Source organism: Melanostigma gelatinosum (assembly GCF_949748355.1).
Source record: "Melanostigma gelatinosum genome assembly, chromosome: 11".
Taxonomy (NCBI): Eukaryota; Metazoa; Chordata; class Actinopteri; order Perciformes; family Zoarcidae; genus Melanostigma; species Melanostigma gelatinosum.
This window is the reverse complement of record NC_136644.1, coordinates 19,442,315-19,463,036: the sequence shown is the minus strand read 5'-3', so window position 1 is coordinate 19,463,036 and position 20,722 is coordinate 19,442,315. Positions and strand designations below refer to the sequence as shown.

The 20,722-nt window shown below is 39.9% G+C and overlaps 1 protein-coding gene across 1 annotated transcript; it reads left to right on the top strand.

Moving 5' to 3' along the window:
* Positions 1 to 1,522: 1,522 nt before the first annotated feature.
* On the top strand, positions 1,523 to 9,259 carry LOC306784302 (uncharacterized protein). The gene is made up of 9 exons (XM_079278210.1): positions 1,523 to 1,661; positions 2,251 to 2,451; positions 2,613 to 2,732; positions 3,484 to 3,528; positions 3,686 to 3,762; positions 4,039 to 4,126; positions 4,272 to 4,355; positions 6,821 to 7,063; positions 7,641 to 9,259. Exons 1-9 carry the CDS (start codon positions 1,628 to 1,630, stop codon positions 7,691 to 7,693), a joined length of 945 nt encoding a protein of 314 aa, XP_079134336.1. The 5' UTR covers positions 1,523 to 1,627; the 3' UTR covers positions 7,694 to 9,259.
* Positions 9,260 to 20,722: the final 11,463 nt, after the last annotated feature.

Here is a 20,722-nt window from a genome sequence, read left to right as displayed (position 1 = left end):
TCCGGGTGGGTGGTCCAGCTCTCTCCCCTCTCTGTGTCTCTCTCTCTCTCACACACACATAGAAAACACACTCTGCTCTCCCCTCAGCGATTAGCTCATCCACCGGGCCGGGCCTGGTGCTGGTGCCTGGGCTCTGTGATGTGGTGATAGGTGGCCCAGAGAGGAAGCCAGACGGCCAGTCTTTCTTCAGGATTAGCGGACTGCCAGTTCCTCGTCACTGCGAGCTGGTCGTGGACAGACCCGGTCAGGCCAGTCGGCGGGAGGGGCCTCCGGTGGCCCACGTGGAGCCTGCCAGTGACTGGGTGGCAGTTAACACTAATCCTGCTGCTGATTACCACTGGCATGGGGAAATAAACAGGAATAAATGAACCTACAAGGCTGAGCACACATACACCCTTACAACAACTCCACCCACACAGGACAAGTAATGCTGACACACTTGTTCAACGACACACACACACACATACACACACACACACACACACACACACATTTACAAACATTAAAAAAAACAGCATTACAGCAAATAACACACCTGTAAAAGGCCAGAAAGAAGTGACAAATCTTGTAATGATTCCCAACAGAGCCCAAAAAAAGATGTTTTCTGCATTTCGACCAATAGTCCAAAACCCAAAGTTACTCATATCCAACAAAGAAAAGTATCAAACCTCATGTTTGAGAAGCTGCAACCAGTGAAAATGTGGCATTATTGCATTATTCCTTGATAAATTAATAAAGTTATCAGTCGGTTGTCAAATTAGTTGCCGACTCTGTTTCTGTTGATCGATTAATCGACTGATTGTTGCATCTCTAATTGCTTTCTCACCACCATCATATCTTCCTCAGCCTCCAAAACAATTGCCTCAACATATTGTTATTGATCTTTTTTTTTTAAATGCAATGCAACTTAAATACAAGGTTCCTATATGTTTTGTGGACCTTTTGTACTGCCTTTATTCTCACGAGAGAGGGAAATCGATTTAGTTCAAGTTAAATTTACCTTCAGCAAAAAAAAGAAGACAACTGTCTAAACCCCATCTGGAGTTTTTCCCTTTTGTCACAGCGACATCTAGTGAGCAGAAAAGTTACTGACAACAGTGGAACAATTGCACCAAGTAACCTGTTTTGCAACACTTTAAGTTTCTCAAGAAAAAGACTCACAGTTGTCTTATAACATCACAATGTATTGCAGAGTGGAAATTAATTGAAATCACAAACTGACAAATGAATCCGTCAAACACTAAGAGGTCAATAATAGATGAAATATTTGCCCTCACAGGTGTCACAGCTTGCACAAAAATGCCATATCGTTCATTTAATGAATTGATTTTAAATTTACAGTGAACCAAAATAGACGAGTACTCGTATTGTTGACTCTGAAGCAGTGTACCAACAGTGTGTTTCCTCCCACTTACACCGTTTGAGCAACACTGTTTTTAGATGCATCCTGCTGTGGTCAGAGCCGTTGATCCTCTTTTGGATTTTTTTTCTAAGCACGTAACACTCTGGGGCATTGAGGAAGAAAAGCAGCGTATGAACGCATCACCTTTGCGCTCATAGCTTTTATAATACATATTCTGTGTATCTACACAATCCCCACCTGCTGCTACCATCAACGAAACTTACAATGCCTCCGATCGGTCTTTTCTTCTTTTTCCTGGGTAAGGCTCTTTATATTTGTATCCATTTATTTTTTAAATGCACCTGATTAAGCTGTATTAAATCAGTGTTTTTATCACTGTCAAAGTGTTAAGTTTTGTTGTCCATATGAAAGTTTCTCTGAGAACCTGGTATGATGTTCTGTATTTTTTAAGTAATTCATTGTAGATGGTAAAAATGCAATGAAAGTTAAATTGAATGCTTCATTTAGTGGATTGAAAAGCCTGAAGCCAGAGTTTATGAGTAAAACATCATAAGACAAGCAGGGCCACACCTTAATATACAGAACTTACATAGCTGGTTCCCTTTCGGGCTTAGAGTTAACAGAGCTACTGTAAGTCTGATGACACAGTCCAGGGTTGATTTACAGATCAGCAAAGAAATTACTCTGCAGTAAAGTCTATTTTTGTGTGATCAATGTGATCAATTCTTTATTTTATATATGCAAAGACACAATAAAACAAACACAAGACAAACAGACCAAGAAAAACTTGAAGTTTCTTGAATCTGAACTTGTTGTGAATGTTTTATGCTCAAGCTTCGATCATTTTTGTGTATAGTTTTGATAAGGCTGTGTATCTTTTCCTGCAGGTTTGGTTGTGGCTCCTGACATAACAATTGCGACAACAACAGGGAACTGGCTTTCCACAGCTTCAAATGACTTTAGCAATTATTCCACCACTGTGACACCCCTCGACGCCACCGCCAATGTCACCAGAACCACCAACTACACTGGCATGAACACCACCAAGGGCGACAGCGCCATCTTACCTTCAACAACAGTGCAGAACGGTGAGAGCTTATTCATGTTGCCTTATGCGTGTACATAAGTGTTGGATTACCCAAAAATGATGCTTTGGACCCTCATAGCCAGCCGATTCATCATCATGTCTTCATTGTTTTATGATCGTTCCTGTCTGAATCATTGTTTGCTTGTGCTTAACATGATTCAGGTGGGGGAAGCTCTAAAAGTGGCAAAGAAGCCACACCCCCAGCCACCACACCTAAACCCAAAGATCTTTCTAAAACCACAACATCTGTCACCACAACAAACAACAAGCTCAAGGACAAAAGTGAGTTGAGACTGCTGATGAAATAAACTATATTCAATTTGGGGTTTCTTAATTAGTCCGAGTTGACCGTTGGTACATTACCAAACATTGTGATACTGTGGGGACATATTCCTTGTACAATAACAGTAAAACTCAAACATATATGCCAGGTATAATATACAGATAGCCTGGAATAGGTATAAAGTAAACAACTACAATTATATTTATCTTCAGCATGAACCACATTCATCACTTTGTGCGATGACAAATGACAGGAAAAAAAAGAAATATACAAGTTAAAATTGGATACAGTGATGAATATAATTGATGCTGAAGTCAGCGACTAGTATCACGCGGTGGACACAGTGGAGCATCTGCTAAAGACCACATATTCTCTCTGGAGTTGACATACACAAAGGACAGTAAATGTTGGACTTACTTGCATCAGGTGGACAGAAACACGTCTCCAAATGAATGCAAATGTTGCTCTGTGTCTGCTGAAAGTGTAGCATTGGATATGTCATCTTTGTCGGGAAATTAATGTCACTGTTTTCAGCTTGTTTTGCTGCCCCCAAGTGGCCAAAACAAATCTGTTAAAGCAGCTTTAAACCAGTTGAACACTGATAAAGTCTGGAAGCAGCTTTCCCTTCTGAGTGTATTATGAATAGAAGGTGACATTTGACTCATCATTCAGACTAACTTCAGGTCAAAGGGCATTGTTCGATTTGTTTTTCTCTTTTGAAATGTAAACCGTATACATATCTTTTTACAGAGACCACTGCCAAGCCAGCTACATCGACAACAGTTGACAGCACCGGTGAGTTCCACTTAAATGTGCTCCAGCACAAGATATCAAGTGATATCAAACCACAATGTGTTTTAAGTTCAGCCATAAACAGTAGATGGACGTTGCGTCTTTGTCTGGGGCCACATTGCAATGTAAACACTCCTACAAACGGTGTTACCTCCTTCAGGCATTATCATCCTAGTTGTGATCGTCCTCGTAGTCCTTGGATTTGGAGTTGCCTGCATCTTCCAACGGTATAGAAGGGTAAGTAACGTTAGCCATTTGTCTCCACTAACGTACCAAATAACAAATAGTTTGATATTTTTGAAAATGAGATTATTCATTTACTTTCTTCAGAATTAGACGACACAATTGATACCACACTCACGTTAGCGTAGATTAGAATGAAGACTAAAGAGAGGCAGAAACAACCGCCCGCAGACATAAAAGTGTTATCAATCCTCTAATTTCCCAAAATGTCAAACCATTCCCTCCATTTGTGTCACTATTGGTGTGTTTCTGAATCCCATCTTTTTACAGCGTAACTCCGTCGACTTCACCTCCAGACCGGATGAAACCAACATCCCTCTCAACTATGTGGAGTCGATTGATGCTGTGCCTCAGAACGGTCAGTCCAACACAGCATCATTATTGTATACCAACTATATCAACAGAGGAGGTGTCACATTTATATAAAAGAAAACAATTACCCTTCCAACTTAATCAAATTGTGCTGCTGATAGTATAAATCCTGATCCATGTATGCTTTTCAGGTCTGCAAACCTTTGAAAGTACAGAAACTGCAAAAGAGCCGGAGGAACCAGAGGCCAAACTTGAAGTACAGGAGGAGCAGAAAGGTAAGAACAAACCTCTGACTCATAAGCACTATTTATTGTGTCGATGGTGCTCAGAGATCCAGGATAAGATATCTGTTTTTAGCAAATCACGTTGTGAACTTGTACGCGTTTTGTGGGCTAATCGTGTGCTGTCTTCCTTCCTCTTTCACAAGATCAGTTAAACAGAATAAAAGGAAGTACCGTTGTTGCTCTCTCTACAGTCTAAATGAACACTGAAGTACTGTAAGATCGTGTTAATGACCAGCATGCATACAGAATATTTTAGTTTAATAGAAAACATGCTGCGCTCCACTCCAGGTATTAATTTGTCAGCCTAATGCAAATATGAAATAAAATAATGTTACATTTTTACCATATACAACTTTTCCAAACCACATGTTTATGAATTGATTGTAAGCACATGTGAATTTTATAGGAAGGAAATCTGAATTCTGCACAGCAGCTTGACTCCAGCTTGACTTGAAAAACAACTTTGTTGCAGATGAATTCAGGTCAGATGAGGACACCTGACACTCAACAGTTCCTTACTGTAATAAGGGACAGGCTGAACAGGTGGCCTGCGGTACTCATGTCTACCACATGGTGGAAATGCAAGCCAAGTTAACAAATTACGAGCTCATTCAGTTTGCCTTAACTGCAGCTGACAACTCACACCTCCTTCAGTGGTTCTTGACCATGTGGTCATTTTGCCACATAACATGAGTGTTTGTCAGTGTAATTATGAAATTACCAACGTATGAAACGAAACATACCAAAGTCGTCTTCATGTGTAGCAAGTCAGAACGTTTTTAAATCCTGATGTTCAGTAAATATTTGTGAATTCAAGATAACTGCCTCTATAATTTATACGTTTATGCTAAATCTTTAACTAGACATATAGTGTAATATGTATGAAAGCATAAGTGCTTGTTCTTGCCTTGTTCTGAAATTGACATTTGTTTGAGAATGAATTAAGTATTCCTGTTTTACTCAGAGGTCTTCCCAGGCTGAATGAGAAAAGGTCAAATGAACATTTCAAGTGTGGGCTTGCCTCCCTGCCCTGGGCCACTCTGTTGAAATGGACAGTGCTGATGGCCGCTTTGAAAGACAGCTATACCTTTCAAATGGTTCTCTTCTTCTGCTGTTTGGATTCAACTTGGTGGCAAGAAGAAGAATCAGATTTGGCTGATGATGACTGCTTATCCAGTGCACTCAAACCCACTTGTTCTAGCTCACGTGTTTCAATTACGCTTGGCAAATTGTGAATTACTCAATCCGATACAAGATTCTCCCGCAAAGTTCAGTACAACATGGCTGGTCTGTGTCATTTTATACCCAAGGATACTAAAGTGACAAACAAGGTCAAACACGTCAGTGGTTAGTCAACTTTCATCAGAAGTGGAGCAGGAAAAGCTCATTTCACCAGCAGTCGGATTTGTCACTTCCTGTGGGTTTATTGCAAATACTTCTTCTTTCCATTACAACATAAACAACAGTGTCATTGAGATATAAATACAAGGCAATCCATCTGATAGTTGTTGAGAAATATCAGAGTTTAATCGTTTAACTTAAGTTAACTTACCTTAAGTGAAAAACTCTGTATGGTTACTGCACCCAGTTGTTCCCAAAGTGTTAATTCATTTTTTTTTTAAATTGGAAAAGGGCCAAGTTAGCGGTTTCCCCCTGCTTCTAGTGAAGATAACTGCCACCTGCCTCTATCTCAGTACATAACGCACGGACATGTGAGTGGTATCGAGCTATTTATTACAATATTTAAAGCAATGACTTTTTAACATAACACAAAGTATCAACCACAGATCACGTGTCCAGTCTTTTACTGAAGCATAATGTAAAGCTGCCCAGAGTCCACCTGTAGTAATGCGTCTAGTCACCCGCCAAAAAAAACAGACAGACATGATGATTCTCTGACGGTTGGAAAGTCGCTCGAGGAGCCATCTTACTCATGACAGAATATCTAGATTCAAGAACAACGATCACCTTCCTCTCCCCTTTCCCTCCACCTAACCCTGGGTCAGATAATGATGGGTCCGCCCTACTTTCCCACAGCTGCATGGCTGTGGCTCATTAGGAACTGGTCAGTAATCAGCCGCCTCATTAACAACATGGTGGCCCCCTGAAATGCCTTCGCCCGAAAGAAATCCCCCCCCTGACTGTCAGAGAATGTGTAACCGCTTGAGGCTATGTGGGTGGAAATACTGTTATTATGTGGGTGCTAAGTACAGAATGTGAATAGCAAATCTGCAATGTCATAGAAGTTAAAAGTATGTCCCAACAACGCTGTCCTACTTCCTATTAAAAAGGCACGACATAAATGTTGGGTTTTTCCAGTTTATTCCATTATGACTTAATCTGTTGCTGTTGTTTTAATTCATCCACATATTGTTCTTTGTGTCACTGGATTTAGAGTGTAGGAAAAACAGTATTCATGAAAACTCAATGTGGTTTGCTTTTGTTGTCCTTCACAGCTGAGGCTGGTAAATCTGTTGTTGATCCCAGCGCTGAGTCTGCGGCTCCGGTGCCAACCCCAGACAGCTCCGAGGACAAACCCAAAGAGGACGTCGTTGAGCAGAGTCCCCCCGCACCCGTGGAGCCGAGTGTGGAGGAGAAAACCGATGACGAAGGCGCCGTCTCCAACAAGACCTCTGTGGAGTCGTTGAAGGAGACGAACGAGAACAACAGCAACAATGCGGCCTTCAGTCAGACTCGAGGTTGGTATTTAAAGTTTGTCATTGTTATTCCTCGTACTATCTGAGATGTTCATTATCTCACAGTCACACTCATCTGCTGGTTATGCTGTATGTGTTCACCCATTTAGGATTGAAAAAGGACAGTGGTGATCTAAGTTTGTTGACTCTACTGTAAACCTGACTGGTGGTTAAGATGGCAGAATAATGACAGCATGACGGCTCCTTTGTTCATAGCTCAGTTCCAACTTACTGCAACATGCCTCATTTCAACACATTTTCCGCTAATCGGGTGACAAAAACAAGAACGATGCAATCATTCACTTTGTTCATTTTCTGGGTGTATACCTTGTTGAGTGGAAATGTATTGTGCAAAATAAAACGATTCTTCCAAGTTTGTTGCCGACATTCAAAAAATATTATTGGTTATTAGTAATTGGTTGCTGTATCCTCTCCATACTTGAGGATTCGTCGACTCTTCTGTCTAACTTACAGTCCAAGAAAGTAATCAGGTCACATTATATTCGTCTTTTCTTCAGTTTGACGTCACGATTTGCATCTTTAACCCACCCTCTGTTAACCCCTTGCTTCTTTTAAACAGATACGAAGAGGAGCATCAACTTCTGGGACGTTCCTCTCGATTGTCCGGTGTGAGACATTTCGCCTATCTGCCCCTGTGCCGTTCTTGAGGAACTTGGTAAGACCACAGTGGACAGACGTTCTGCTGCAGCTGCTCAGGTGTAACCCCCCACCCCACCCCACCCTGCCCTGCAGGTCGGCAGGCATCATAAATGACCACTGGGAGTGCTGTGTTACAGCTTCTCATCCTGAATTTAAAAAATTTAAATAGGGAAGTCACAACCATTAAATCTGAAATTATAAAGTGTGCATCATTCAAAGTGTTACTCCTTTACTTTTGATTGCTTTGCTCATGGATTCTTTTTAATAATTGTTTTGTGTGAAGTAGCTATAGCTCTGTCGGCAATAATATGACATCAAGGTCCATTTTTTAGCATTTTCCCAATCTATTAACTGCGTTTCACAGTCTCCATCTACATTACGATGCGACCACTCTTAGGTTATAACCAACTCAATCCACGGATGAAGGGAAAAGCTCATAAGTGGAAAAGCTCGTGGCTCTTGAGTTGAGATTTCTTAATTGAAACGATCCTTTTCAGGGTCAAAACTCAATCGTCATGCTCATCTACACGTCTATATGCTCTAAGTAATTGGGGGGGGGGGGGAAGCAGTCGTTCTTTTACTTAATTAATGCACCTCTATTCCGTTAAATTCTTATGTAAACCACACTTGGCATCATTCCTTCCTCCTTCTGCCACTGATGGGTGAGATTCCTCTCACACCAGTGCTAACATGGGCCCTTTCAGTCTAATCATCATGTGCTGCAGGATGTGAGGCCCGGATCTCAATCAGATCTCAACCTGAACAGCCATATCAAGACAATTACAAAATCAGCCTACTATCACCTGAAGAATATATCAAGGATTAGAGGACTTATGTCTCAACAGGATTTGGAAAAACTTGTCCACGCATTTATCTTCAGCAGACTGGACTACTGTAACGGTGTGTTTACAGGTCTCTGTAAAAAGTCCGTCAGAACGCTGCAGCTCGAGTCCTCACTAAGACCAGGAGGGTGGACCACATCACTCCAGTTCTGATGTCTTTGCACTGGCTTCCTGTCCAACAAAGAATTGACTTTAAAATCCTGCTGTTGGTTTACAAAGCACTGAATGGTTTAGGGCCAAAATACATCTCTGATCTGCTGCTACCTTATGAACCATCCCGACCCCTCAGGTCGTCTGGGACCGGTCTTCTTTCTGTTCCCAGAGTCAGAACTAAACATGGAGAAGCAGCGTTCAGTTGTTCTGCTCCACATATCTGGAACAAAGTCCCAGAAAGCTGCAGGTCTGCTGAGACCCTCAGCTCATTTAAATCAAGATTGAAGACCTTTCTGTTTGCTGCTGCCTTTAATTGAACCAGATTCAAGGATATTAATCAATTTTCTGCATTTCTGCATTTTACGACTGTATTTATTTCTTACACTGCTTTTCAGTGTTTTAATGAATGTGTTTAATGTTTCAATCAATGTTCTAAATTGTTTTTAAATCTCCTTTTCTTTTGCCTTGTGTTTTGATGTTTTTAATGGCTTTATGTGAAGCACTTTAAACTGCCTTGTTGTTGAAATGTGCTATACAAATAAACTTGCCTTGCCTTTGGATATCCGTCCAACTGCACCCATTTTGACGTGTCATTAATAGTAAGAAACCCACAGGTGTTTCTGTTAGCACTAATAATGGATCAGTTTGTATTGAATAAGCCATGACAGTGTGACAGTGAGCCAGCATGTGCAGCAGACGTGTCATAGTAGGAAAAGCACAGGTGCATCTAATAACATTAACGATGGGGGAGGACCTGGTATTGTGCATCGTGGCTCATTGGCAGAGCTTACTGGAATACTTGAATCTCACCTGTGCTTTTCCTGCTATGACGTGTCAACATGTCTGTGGAGAGAAAAAAGTCCACCATCTGAATTCAATTCAGCCATCATAAATTTGATTACGTGCTTTTACTTCTGTGTTCATTTTAAAAGGTACTGTATAAAAGCCCTGATGTGATTAGTAAAAAAAAATAATTCATTTACAAAATGATTAAAATCAAACCCTAAATAACAGCTCAATTGACTTTTAGCTCGTAAAACTTGGACATGTGAATATGCTCTCACCATCTCATTCCTTTGTTGTATTGATCAGTTTGATGCAGAGCTTCGAATATTTGAGAACAGCTACTCTCTCTTCTGCCAAAGGCATTTTTTGAAGTGAATCGTCATGTATTTCTGGCTGATGGTGTCACGTTTACCAAAGAAAAGCAGAAGTTCCGATGTGAAGAGATCCTTCCGCTTGCAGAAAATAATTATTTAATTAATTACCCAAGAGTTTTTGGGTGGGTGGCAAGCCCTCTCTTCACCACATACATTGATATACAGTATATTGTATGATCTCAACAGTTAATACAAAACATGATCCAAAGTTATGGAAAGCAATTACATATTTTTTGTTTTACCTTTTTTTTACTTTTGTGGTGTCTAATAATACCAACCAAAAAGCTGAAAACATGTGGTGATGAATTTTAAATTGAGATGTATTTGCCTGTAGTCTGGAGGTGATAATTAAAGAAAATGCCAATCATGTCCCTGGTATGTGAGAGACTGAAATGTTGCAGCTCTCAGTATAAGTCTTCCTTCCAAAATAAAACAGTGAATAACGCTATTTGAAACAGAGAAGAGAAAAGGAAAAAGTGAACTCTTCACTCATTCCCACCTGGTCTGGGAAGTGATGAGCAAGCTGGAGACTGAAGTTAAAAGGCGGCTTACCATTCAGCAGTTGTGGATAATGGATATGAGCTGACAGGTCATAAACTAAACCAGCATAATTAGACATGGGACTTTACTGTGTTATTTTCCAGTCAGAGCTCAACTTTCATGTTTGACAGCTAATGTTGGAGGAAACTGTCTGTGCGGCCTCGGATGAATATTTCACAGCGCGGAGGAGGCAAGTGAAAGAGAGCGGCAGAGTGAGATTTGACTATGTGAGACAAACAAGGTTAGTTGTTAGCTTGAAGCAACTTGTTTTATGTGCAGATTCTCATTTTGTGAAGGGGCTGCTGGTTTTGGTTCAGAGACAGCTAGGTCATGGAGCCGAGGAGGGTCAAAGATCTGAAGCTGAACAATACGTTTTTGTGTATTACTCAAAAGCCTTTGTATGTAGTCTTGCGATCATAAATGAGTCCTTACACTGTATGTCTTTTCATTGCTCAGGATAAAAAAGAGTTTACATATGAATTGACGCGTTTTGCTTCATAGCAATTTGTCTCCTTTTCCTGCTTTCTACAGCAAAAGTCACAATTTCCTTGGCCGATACAACAGGTGTAAACGCAGATTTAGCGTGTGCAGGACAACAATAGTGCAATGTGGTGAATGCAGGATCTTTATAACAACAGTGAGGGGAAGCTTCCTGCATCTGTGGTTTATTTCTTGTCATAAGAGAGTTGGGTACACGGAGGCGCACGGCGGACAGCCAGGACGAGGCCGCCGCACCGCACTGGATTTTCAGGTAATGCCGCCTACCGACTCCATAGTTCTCCTGGGGGACTTCAACGCTCACGTGGGCAATGACGGAGAAACCTGGCGGGGGGTGATTGGGAGGAACGGCTTATTAATTATCGTTAATATTATTTATTTATTCAGATTGGATACCAATATTTAAATAAATAACAATTAAATACATTTTTATCTATGTATTTATTCATCTAATTTTGTTTTTCAAAGTTAGGAAAGCAATGTTTAAGTCATAAAATAATGATCATAGGAACTTCCACACAGTGAGGCATACAGTTGATTAATAACACTGGTATCAGATTGGCACTCGGTACACAAAACCCAGGTTTCATTATCGGTATAAGGACGGAAAAAGTCAGATCCTTGTATCTCTATTTATTTATTTGTATATTTCATGTATTTATTCATTACTGTGTTTATTTATACATTCATGTGTTTACATACGTACATTCTAAAACTTAGGTATCATATACTGCAGGGGTATTCAATTAAAATTCCAAAAGGTCCAGATTGAGAAAATGTCCTCGTGTAAAGGTCCGGAACATTCCAATAATATCTAACTTGCGCTATTTAGTGCCATATATATATATATATATATATATATTTCGATAAGATGATTGATACCACTCTCTGAAGCCAGTAGCCAGTTATCTTAGCTTAGCATAAAGACTGGCAGCAGACAAAAGGTGCAGTGTTACAAGGAGTTATGCATTGCACTTTCTTTTTTTTCTGAACTTTAACTTTTTGAGGGCTTTAAAGGAAATCAGGTTGTATTTGTAGTTGAATCCCTGAAAGTCTTTGGCAGTAACAGAGCTGTTGGCGGTACAACTTGCTGTGGCAAAGGTAAAGCTGAACAAAGAGCTCAGTTTCACTTGTTAAACTTGTCGCTCTTCAGTAAAAAATATTTTCTCGTCATTCCAGGCATACAAGTGTCCGTTATTGGACAAAATATGAAGAGAATGAGTGAAGTTTGACCTTTGACTTCGACTTCACTTTAAAGCCACATCAAGAAACAATTTAGTTGAGTTTGTGAAACTGAGCCCCTTATGAGGTCATGGCATGCTTTTGTGAAGAGGAAAACAAGGCTCAGACAGTGACAAATGAGGTCAATCTGATCGTCTTCAAACTAAAAAAACAATGCAGAACCTTTCAGCGTGATGTCATTCGACATGAACACCAGCGTGTGCTTGAATGCATACTGTATGTTAGCCTCTCGGGTTAGCTTCCTGCCTCATGCCTTTTTATCAAAACCAACTTGGGTGCGTGTCCTCTTCGTGCTTCGCTTCCTCGGCCTGCAGAGGTTTCTTGGTCCAAAGGTCATAGGTCAAACAATCCTAATTAAAGGGTACACAGTGACTGCAGGAGAATAATGTGGCCTCAATGTCAGAATCAACTGGCTCACATTCTTTGCCTGTCATTGAGCAAGTCTCTGCAGAATTGGATGCGCAGCGGCTGTTGTGATTTGCAGCGCAAACCAAGATGCATTTCAACAAATGCCACTGCACGTGACAGAACCTGAAGAAACAGAAAAACAATATTTGTGAGAAATGTGGACGGACACATGAATAATTGCTTACTGGTTGAGCTCAATGTCAACTTAAGGTAAAGAATTCCTTCTCCGCCATTCACCCAATACTTTTATATTTTATATTCAAGCATGCGCTTTTGTACGTTTCTTTCTATCCTGTCACAGGAAGCACGGTAAAATGAATACTTCTACTTTCCCTGACCTACATCCTATTATTTTAAGAGATGTCAAATCATGCCAAGCCTTGACCTTCCCTATTTTGCAAATAGTGTCACATTTTCTAGATTCTTCCTTTGTACTCCAGTCCATACTTTGGCAGGTGGCCCGCAAAATATTTAAAGGGCTCAATTTAGTAGTGCATGTTTTACTTCTTTACACCACGCTGCCAGTCTCTCAAAGAAGGAAAGGAAGGAGGGGAGGTGTGTGTGTGTGTGTGTGGAACAATTTCTAGAGATCACAGAAATAGAGTTAGCACTCCAGCCCCACGATGTCGAGTCACAGTGGGTTAGTTGCTAACAATCGCACCCTTGACATTTTGTGATGTATTGACCGTGTTGCCTTTACTCTGCCTGGTTACCAATGCTTTTTTTCTTTTTTTGCAGCTCATCTTCTATAAAGAGGAAACATCTGTCTAGTTGATGTCGAAGTAATGACAGGTTACTGTGGTTTGGAAATTTGTCATGATTACCGGTGCACAAGCCTTTTAAGACGTGTTTGTGTTGCTGGTTCCCCCGGGAAATGATTAGATCAATGTCAACATTATGTTGCAGAGAATAAAGAAATCACTTATCTCTCCATTGCCACACAAAGATGTGTGTTCAAGTTTGTAATCTCCACAGCAAATCAGTTATTTATAGGTTGTTATGTCAAATAAATCAGGTTGTAAATTTGGATGTGCATTAACAATCCTACAAAACATATTTGTCATGAAATTGTAGAAATCACGAAACCTACTGTGAAAGTAAGCAATCACGCTGTCGGTTGGGACATATCTGTACTAAATTTACCTTCCACTATTGTCAAGAAGCTAGCTTGGTAAAGTTGACTCTAAAAAGATGAACACAGCATGAAGATGCGTCCACTTTCATGTCGACGGGCCCAGATCCCAACGCAGCTGATTCTTTCAGTGACCTACGACTCTGAACCCCATGAGGTCTATAGTCGTAGGGACAGTTTCCTCTCCTGTTGTCCTTTCCAGGCTGCTTTAGACATTCCTGGCCTGGCTTTGTGCAGTTGGCAGGACTACTGTGATCAGGAGGCCTGCTGACAGACGGACATTCATTCACCTGCTGGTATCGCCTCCGGCATCTACTCCACATTCCTCAGGCAAACTGTCACACCGGGCCTTCATTACATCTCTGTCTCTCGTCCTTCACACACAGTGTAAAGTGAACTCAGGAGGAATCTCAGATGATGCTGGATGAAAGTTCCCAAAAGTGTTAAAACTGTAGTGTCCTTTCGTTCGATGTTACTCAGTTGATGTTGAAACATTCATGTTGAAACAGTGGGAAAATGAGCCTGATGAGTATATCTACACCACAACAGACACTATGTATCAGTACAAGGTAACAGGTGGCACTGCAAAATAATTATCCAATGCTGATACTCCAAATTTGATGGGGAACCCCTGACATTCATCAGATTCAGCTCATCCTGTGGGACGTTGTGATGTAATGACTGGGCTAGTTGGTAAATTATTGTAGCTGTACTGTAACAGGCTGGCCAGCCGGGAACATGATGACTCTAGTCAGTCGAAACAGCTCTCCAAGCTTCTTTCTATCTTCATGGTTCTGGTCCATTTACTCCGCCTGGCTTTTTATTCTCGGGATTCCTTTCATTTCGCGTAGAGTTATCGAAGGCGTTAGCTAGCTTGCTAAGCTTGGTCGCTAATGTAACAGTAAGTATTTTTTTAATCCAAAACGAGGGTCAAAGTATAGAAGATGTCGTTCGCTTTAAAGATTGCAAAACCTCTTTGAGGCAAATTTGTGATTTGTGACATTCAGTTTGATTGACTTGACTTAAGTCAATGCAGTTTATTTTAATGATAAAATCAAACAAAGCGAATAATTTAACTTTCTCCATTTTTGCCTCTCAAGCCCTTCATCCCCTTGAAGGTCAGAACTGTCATGATGGCTTTTTATCAGTCAGCGGCACAAATTCATGTGTGAAAGTTCACCAAAGTTGAAGTCATTACACGCAAATGTATGGATTTACTTTGACCCTTCGAGTAAATCTGCTCACCACAACGAAATGCATTACAATTCATCGAGTTTGCAAAAGTTTGGTGCGACTGGCACTTAACCCTGACCTTAACCAGAACCGTATACCGTTTTCTATACCATTTGTATCACTCTAATTCAAACTTGATCGTGACTCTATTTCAGAAACAAAGTAAATCAAGACTAAATCAGATATTCAAAATATTAAATAAATATTTTACACTTTTGTAACTATCTTAAATTAATAAGAGTATGACTTATATTTCTGTTCTACTTGAATAAATTTAGGATTTTGTTCCTTACATGTTTACTTATTTTGACAGAATTCTTGAACTAATAATCAAATAATTTACAGCGAAACTATAAAACTGCATGATTGTTTTCTGTGAGCAACATCGTCTGGTTCAGGAAACTTAACCTTGAAATAATCAATCCGTCAGTTCTGATTCATTTTATCGCTCCAGTTGTTCCAACTTCTGTTTTTGTGCACGCCCCTTGTGCCCCAATAAAGACATTCATCACTTCACAAAATACATATATTTTAAATTCAGTGACACATGACATAATTTCAGCTGCAGAGAATAAAGCGAAATTAAAGTTTTCATTTTCCCCCTCACAAAGGGTTGTTAGAAACATCTTGTTTACTTCAGATGTCACTTAAGGAAGCAGACAGAACAAAACCTCAAAAATGTTTTTCACAAACTCTTATTGTTTTACCTGAATGGCATTTGTAGATTTTCTATTTGTAAGTGACTGGAAAAGAGGAACATCCTTGCATGGGATTTAGTTCAGCATTTTCTTCCACACGACTAAATCCCCCTTGGAATTCCAAATCTTTCAGCAGCCAGGTTTCACGATAGCGGCTAACTGGTCTCCACAGATCCCTATCTACCCCTGTGGCTCAACTTGGCATAACTGTGTAGACTAAGATCAATGTGAAGTCTTACCTGCAACCTGAGCCTCAGTAGTCACATTACTGATCTATAACCAAACCCCTTTATATTGGATGCAGATCAGATTAGCTCGTGACAAATTTGAGAGAACAAATAACCACTTTGAAATAAACGATTGAGTTTGAATGATTGTCAAAGTGCAACAGACCAGTTAGCCCTTACGTTTTAATTGAAGGTTGTAAAGTGTAAAACGTAATAGAAATGGCTAATTATGTATTTATTCAAACAAATATTTGGATAAATCCCAAGATTAACCCTCCTTGTCCCACTGTCAGATAACACTCAAGGTAACACTGTTTTTTGCAGCCGCTTATTGGTTTAAGCATAAATCACATCAATAGATGTGGAGAAGGATTATGTTAGTGATCATCTCCCTCAAACAGCTGTCTCTCCATGGAGGTCAAAGGTCACGGTAAAGGCCACATAAACTTGGTCAAAGCAGAAGTTACAAGTGGAAAAAGCAGGTGATTGCAGGACGTGTGACTGTGGGACACGTTCATTGTTCTGGGCCTTTTTTTTCTGTCTTTCAGATTGAAGCAGTGACCGCAGTGATGACGGACACATCTGTTCGTAGGTGTGAGAAACCTAGTGGGCTGTTTCCTCCTTGTTGGAAACAAATGTATTGTGACACAGCAGCTTTTTCAAAGTTAAACGTTAGCTTCAAGCGTTTTCAGCATTTTGCTGATTGAACTGAATTTGTGTTTTAAAAACAATCACAATTTACTGGGTTTATAAACTAAATGTATAATTACTTTTGGTACTAGTACGACACATTTTACACACATTTAGCATTAATAAACGGTATATAAACGTATGATAAATGGTTTATAAGACACTGTGATGTGTAAGCAGATATAATTGTCTATAATGTTTTTGGCAGCAACTGCAACTCTTTCTTTGGCTACATATTAACAGAGTAAAATACAACTGTAATATTGTAAAATATGCTGACAAATACTTTACATTAATCAACCTTAATTATTGTTATTTTGTCACATAACAATATTTTTGGTATTTGTAAACTATGATTAGTATGATCCATAAATAAACAAGTTAATAGAGGTTTGTCAGCTTTAATACATCGGTGCTCTTGTTTCAATTTAGGACGCAATGTTATTTTTTGTAGATCACGCATTTTGCTTTTCCATGCTGTTCCCAATCAGTCGTTCAACTTTTCGTTATGCTCAACAATTTCCATGAATGACATAAATGTATTAAATAAAACTATTGTAACTATGTCCTATATGTTTTTTGCAATTATATACCATTATAAATTATGGATTTACAGTTTGTATAAAGGTTCTGATCAAGCTTGACTAATCTTCCTTTTTACCAGATATTTTAAATGATTATTTTGCTTAGAAACCTAACCTAGCTTGATTAACATTATATAACACCATGTAACCTTCAATAATGCATTTAGAACTTTATCCACTAACGATATTCAGAAGTTTCTGATTTAGATAAATAAACCGTATATACTTGCACCCACTGAAATACACAGACATAACTTTTCTTGTGCGTCTTTGGCCTCAGAAAATAATGATTAGGTCAATTAGCGTTTGTTCCGACCACCATGCTGTTCTTCTGCTGCTCCCCTGCTGACTTTCATCAACTGTTCTTTTCGATCGCCCCCGACTCATTTTACTGTAAGTGCAAAGATGAGCTCCAGGTGCAAACACATTTAGTTCAAAGTGAGTGTTAATGGACAGGAATCCCCCCCGGGACTGTGCTGTACACATTCCTGGGTCAGTCGCCGGCTTTCTGATTGTGGAACTGGTGTCTTGTAGTAGAGGTATAGTAAGGTCATTGTTGGTGCTAATTGAACCTTAAACAGAAGATTAATGGAGGATTCATCTTTTTATTAATTTACTGTGGTTAAGATAAAAACATCGGCTATTTAACACACAATGAAGTAAAATGAATTGCTGTGTGTGGGTTCAGCTCATCACTGAAGAACCTATAAATATGGATCTAGATTCCTGTTTCATTTCATGCGCCATATAATATTTTTATAATTTCCATCTTCAGTGATGTTTTGCCCAGTGTTTGGGTCTGATCCAGCTGCTATATCCAGCCTGTTTCCATGGGCTTCCGCTCTCCTTTAAAGACAAGTGATAGCACCGGCCTATATCAATCCACTCGCAGGATGCTTTAATCCACCATTAAGCAGATGAAATGTTGCACTGAGCCTGCGGTGCAGCAGTGACGGCAGGAGCACGTCTAAATTTTGTGCGCATACCCCTCAGACCTGACCGCAGTCATGGACACCGTGCACCAAACCATCCAGTGCAGCAGAACACAAACCTGTTCCTCCTCGGAACTGAATCCAAATGTCTCAGGTCTCAGTATCCTCTATTTATACGCTGTGTATATTTACAACGGGCCGGACGATTAGGATGCTAGCGAGTAATGAAGAGAATGTGGGGGCAATCTTCTTCGGCTATTCTAAGGAGTCAAGAAGTTTATCAGGGGTGAGACACCTTGCTGATGTAATTTCTTGTTTTCAAAGAATCTGTCAGAGCTACTTCACACATTCTGCAGGTGATCCTTTGAAAAGAAAACATATATAATCGGTTGATCTCAGGGAAATCTCAAGAGAGGAGCAAAATAAAACAATCCGAGAGAAGACAAGCAGCAAACATAACTGAGTCACGCGTACAGTCAATGCGCACACACAAGCAGCACCACACCAATATTTCTGTATCTACTATGTATTTCATTATATGTGATGCAAAGTAGTGGTAAGCTTGTGTTGGGATCCAGCCCAGCGAACACTAGTTATAAAATTGAGAAGAAATAAGAGAGTCCGTATAAATAAAAAAAGTATATAGTTCTCTTCTTGTGAAGGTATCTCCACAGCCAAGCGCACAACGTGACATGATAGTCAACTGCACAATCATTAAACATAAAAAAAGCTTGATGCAGGAAGACAAGGTTTGGGGTTTTCGTGATAATGTATCAAGATAGTGGGGAAGGTCTGAACCCAAGCAAATATCTCTGGTGTATCTGTTGGTGTCTTGAAACGTGGTTTAAATGTATTTATTAGTTATTTTCCAATGGGCTCGCAATAATTAATACATTATCTTGTTGAACTGTATGTGGAGGCAGCATTCATGCGTGTATCCGGTGAAGTAGCTCTGATGCTGCAGACCTTTACCTGCATTGGCCCTCTGGATTGTCTCCAGGGACAACCACAAACTAACAGTGACACATATCAAGTGCCCTGCACAGCTGGACTGAGCTGTCCATCAGCTGTATAATGCTTGAGATGCTCGGGAGTGAGAAGAGTTCTGGACAAGCCCAGAATGTGACGAATGATGATTAAAACGGTTTCCTTTGTAACAAGAGAACATCCATTACAGCGTCTGTCGGTGTGCTAAATTGAGGAATGTTGAAATGATTTAAGTTCACTTAGTCATTTCCTCACCAATTGCATCATGTTTGAAGTCATATGAATCATTTCATATTTAATTTTTTGTAGTATTTATTTTATTGTTGAGCTTTTGGACGATATAGCTCTGTAAAGACGAGTGGACCTGCAGATTGGGGTGATGATTGCCACACTGTCTTATTCTTGTCATTTAATACATTGCTATTGTGAAAATATTGCCACAGTCATCACTTATCATCCCAAGGGGCACATGGATGTCATTACATTTAATGGCAATCCATTCAACAGTTGACATTTCAGTCTGGACCAAACTGGAGGACTAATTCATCCCCAGAGCTCAAAAGACATAGCCACATTATTGATGTGCTGAAAACATGACACATTATGACGAATGTGAAATTAAAAAAAGAAAAAGACAACACATATATTTAAGGACTGTATTTTAGGACCTTTCTACAGAGCTTAACATTATTAAGTTATGGAGATCTGGATCTGAATGTGGCTTAATCTTGACCGACGTAACAACTGCACCAAGAGGAAAGAAAGCAAATCCTGTCCTCTCCCTGTGTGGCTGTGAGGGATACAGGGATGGGATCCACTTGGGCTTTGTTTTCCATCTATCATGAGGTTGTTACTGCCTGCTGTCATCATTGGCTGCCCCCTGGATGAAGAGTTAATCCACGGGCAGCGGGGTTTGGCTTCGACCCAACTTCACTCTCTGTTTACCTTAGACGCTCAAAAAAGGCATGTCGTCTCTTTGATATCTAAACCGGACAAAGTCAAACTCGTGGCTTAATGAATGCCATGCTGCAGCTCGAGGACAGATGCATTTAGTAGCTGTTTTCTTTTCCATATCAACGATCACCTACTGCTGATTTCTCATTTTAATTTCTCATACGTTCAGGAATCAACATTTGCATTTTCTCTTTTAAAAGACATTTTTTATTCAAGATTGATATCTGAATATTTAAATCCACGGGTCTTGATATTTTGCAACGCACTTCTTCGATATTGTGAGTGAAACCACGGAGTAACAGGGTATAAAAAGCTGGGTGTGTTTGTTTCTATAGTTACAGACTGCGGTGTGTGTGTCCCTGTTTTTATTCTGGGCAAGATTTATTTCGGGGATGCAATGAAAAGTGTGATACAGAATGCCTGGATGCATATGGCATGTCTGCTATTTGGCCCACACTTCAGGGAAGGTTGCTGAGTGTTCACAGTGTTGTCCTCAAAGCATTATGTCCACGTCCAATAAACAGAGAAACGTTCACAGAATAATGATTCAAATTGTTATAGTAACTATCAAATTAGACTTCTTGTATTCATTGTGTAATTAAAGGTATCCTAAAGATTTTCAATCTTGCTCTCTTGGGTTTAGAGATGAATTGATCATAAGCACTTTTCATCTGTGCTAAACATATTCATCCATTAAAAAACGTAACTGTATATAAGATGTA

What these genes read in the sequence shown, in the direction of transcription:
- LOC306784302 (XM_079278210.1), top strand. Translation starts at nt 1,628, where the DNA reads ATGCCTCCGATCGGTCTTTTCTTCTTTTTCCTGG. An exon ending in GACAACAGTTGACAGCACCG is followed by an intron (nt 3,529 to 3,685) that starts GTGAGTTCCACT and finishes TACCTCCTTCAG; the next exon opens with GCATTATCATCCTAGTTGTG. An exon ending in AGTACAGGAGGAGCAGAAAG is followed by an intron (nt 4,356 to 6,820) that starts GTAAGAACAAAC and finishes TGTCCTTCACAG; the next exon opens with CTGAGGCTGGTAAATCTGTT.